Source organism: Octodon degus, unplaced genomic scaffold (assembly GCF_000260255.1).
Source record: "Octodon degus isolate 3935 unplaced genomic scaffold, OctDeg1.0 scaffold00025, whole genome shotgun sequence".
NCBI classification, from domain to species: Eukaryota; Metazoa; Chordata; class Mammalia; order Rodentia; family Octodontidae; genus Octodon; species Octodon degus.
Window position 1 is genome coordinate 3,718,603 of NW_004524601.1, and position 994 is coordinate 3,719,596.

The window sequence follows — 994 nt, forward strand, 5'->3', positions numbered from 1 at the left end:
GGCTCCTCTGAGGTCTCCCCGTGCTTCTCTTCACGCCCAGATCATGACAGGACACGAGGAGTGCGTGCAGATGCTGCTGGAGCAGGAGGTGTCGGTGCTCTGCAGGGACTTCCGGGGGAGGACGCCGCTGCACTACGCCGCCGCCCGGGGCCACGCCACGTGGCTGAGCGAGCTGCTGCAGCTGGCCCTGGCCGAGGAGGACTGCTGCCTGCGGGACAGCCAGGGCTACACACCCCTGCACTGGGCCTGCTACAACGGTGAGTCCTGCCTGGACACGCGGGCCTGGCGACAGGCCTTCCACGGTTTCCACGCTGCCCAGGGCAGGGCCCAGGGGGTGTCGGCTTGGCTGGTTGCTGCTAGGCTTCCTGCCTCCCCCTCACCCAGGCCTCAGTCCGGTTGATCAGCGATGCCTGACTCTTGTCAGAACGTATAGCCCTGTGCGGGGTGCAGGCTGTGATCCAGCCGGATGTTTTCTCCAGCCAGAGTCCCGAACGTAAATTTTTAACTGTAATAAGTTATGCGGCATTACCTTGCAAAATGGATATTATAATTCCTTGACCAAATATGCAGAGATGAGAATTCTTTCCCACAGTTTTGCCAGCGCAAAATGGTATCACCTTTTTTATTTTTATCAGTTCTAAAGACTAAAAAGGCATCTCATAGTTTTAACTTGGACTTTCCTTTTGGGTGGCATAGTTTCTGGCTATTTGTGTTTCCTCTGGAAATGACCTCTCTTCTTCATCGCTCGCCCGCTCTCCTTCCATGCTCTCTTTTCTCATGCATAGAGAGGATGACCAGGTCTTAGCCCCGCGAGGCTGCCCGCCCCCATGTCTTGTCCACGCAGGCATTTGGAGCTTCCATGTAGTGGAGTCAGTCAGATCTGTCTTGCACGTCCCCAGCTCACAGTCTTCTTAAACTCTCCTCTCCTCAGATTACATATGCATTTCTCCACAGAGTAAGCATCTTACTCTGCTTCTCTGATTTTATTATTCGT

General features: G+C 54.6%; 1 protein-coding gene across 1 annotated transcript in view; it reads left to right on the top strand.

Annotated features, from left to right (window-relative positions):
- Positions 1 to 994, top strand: part of Ankrd44 (ankyrin repeat domain 44) — a 269,913-nt gene that overhangs the window by 244,927 nt on the left and 23,992 nt on the right. The window contains exon 20 of the mRNA XM_023712328.1: positions 41 to 257. Within this exon, the coding sequence (XP_023568096.1) occupies positions 41 to 257 (217 nt within the window). The remainder of the gene's footprint in view (positions 1 to 40; positions 258 to 994) is intronic.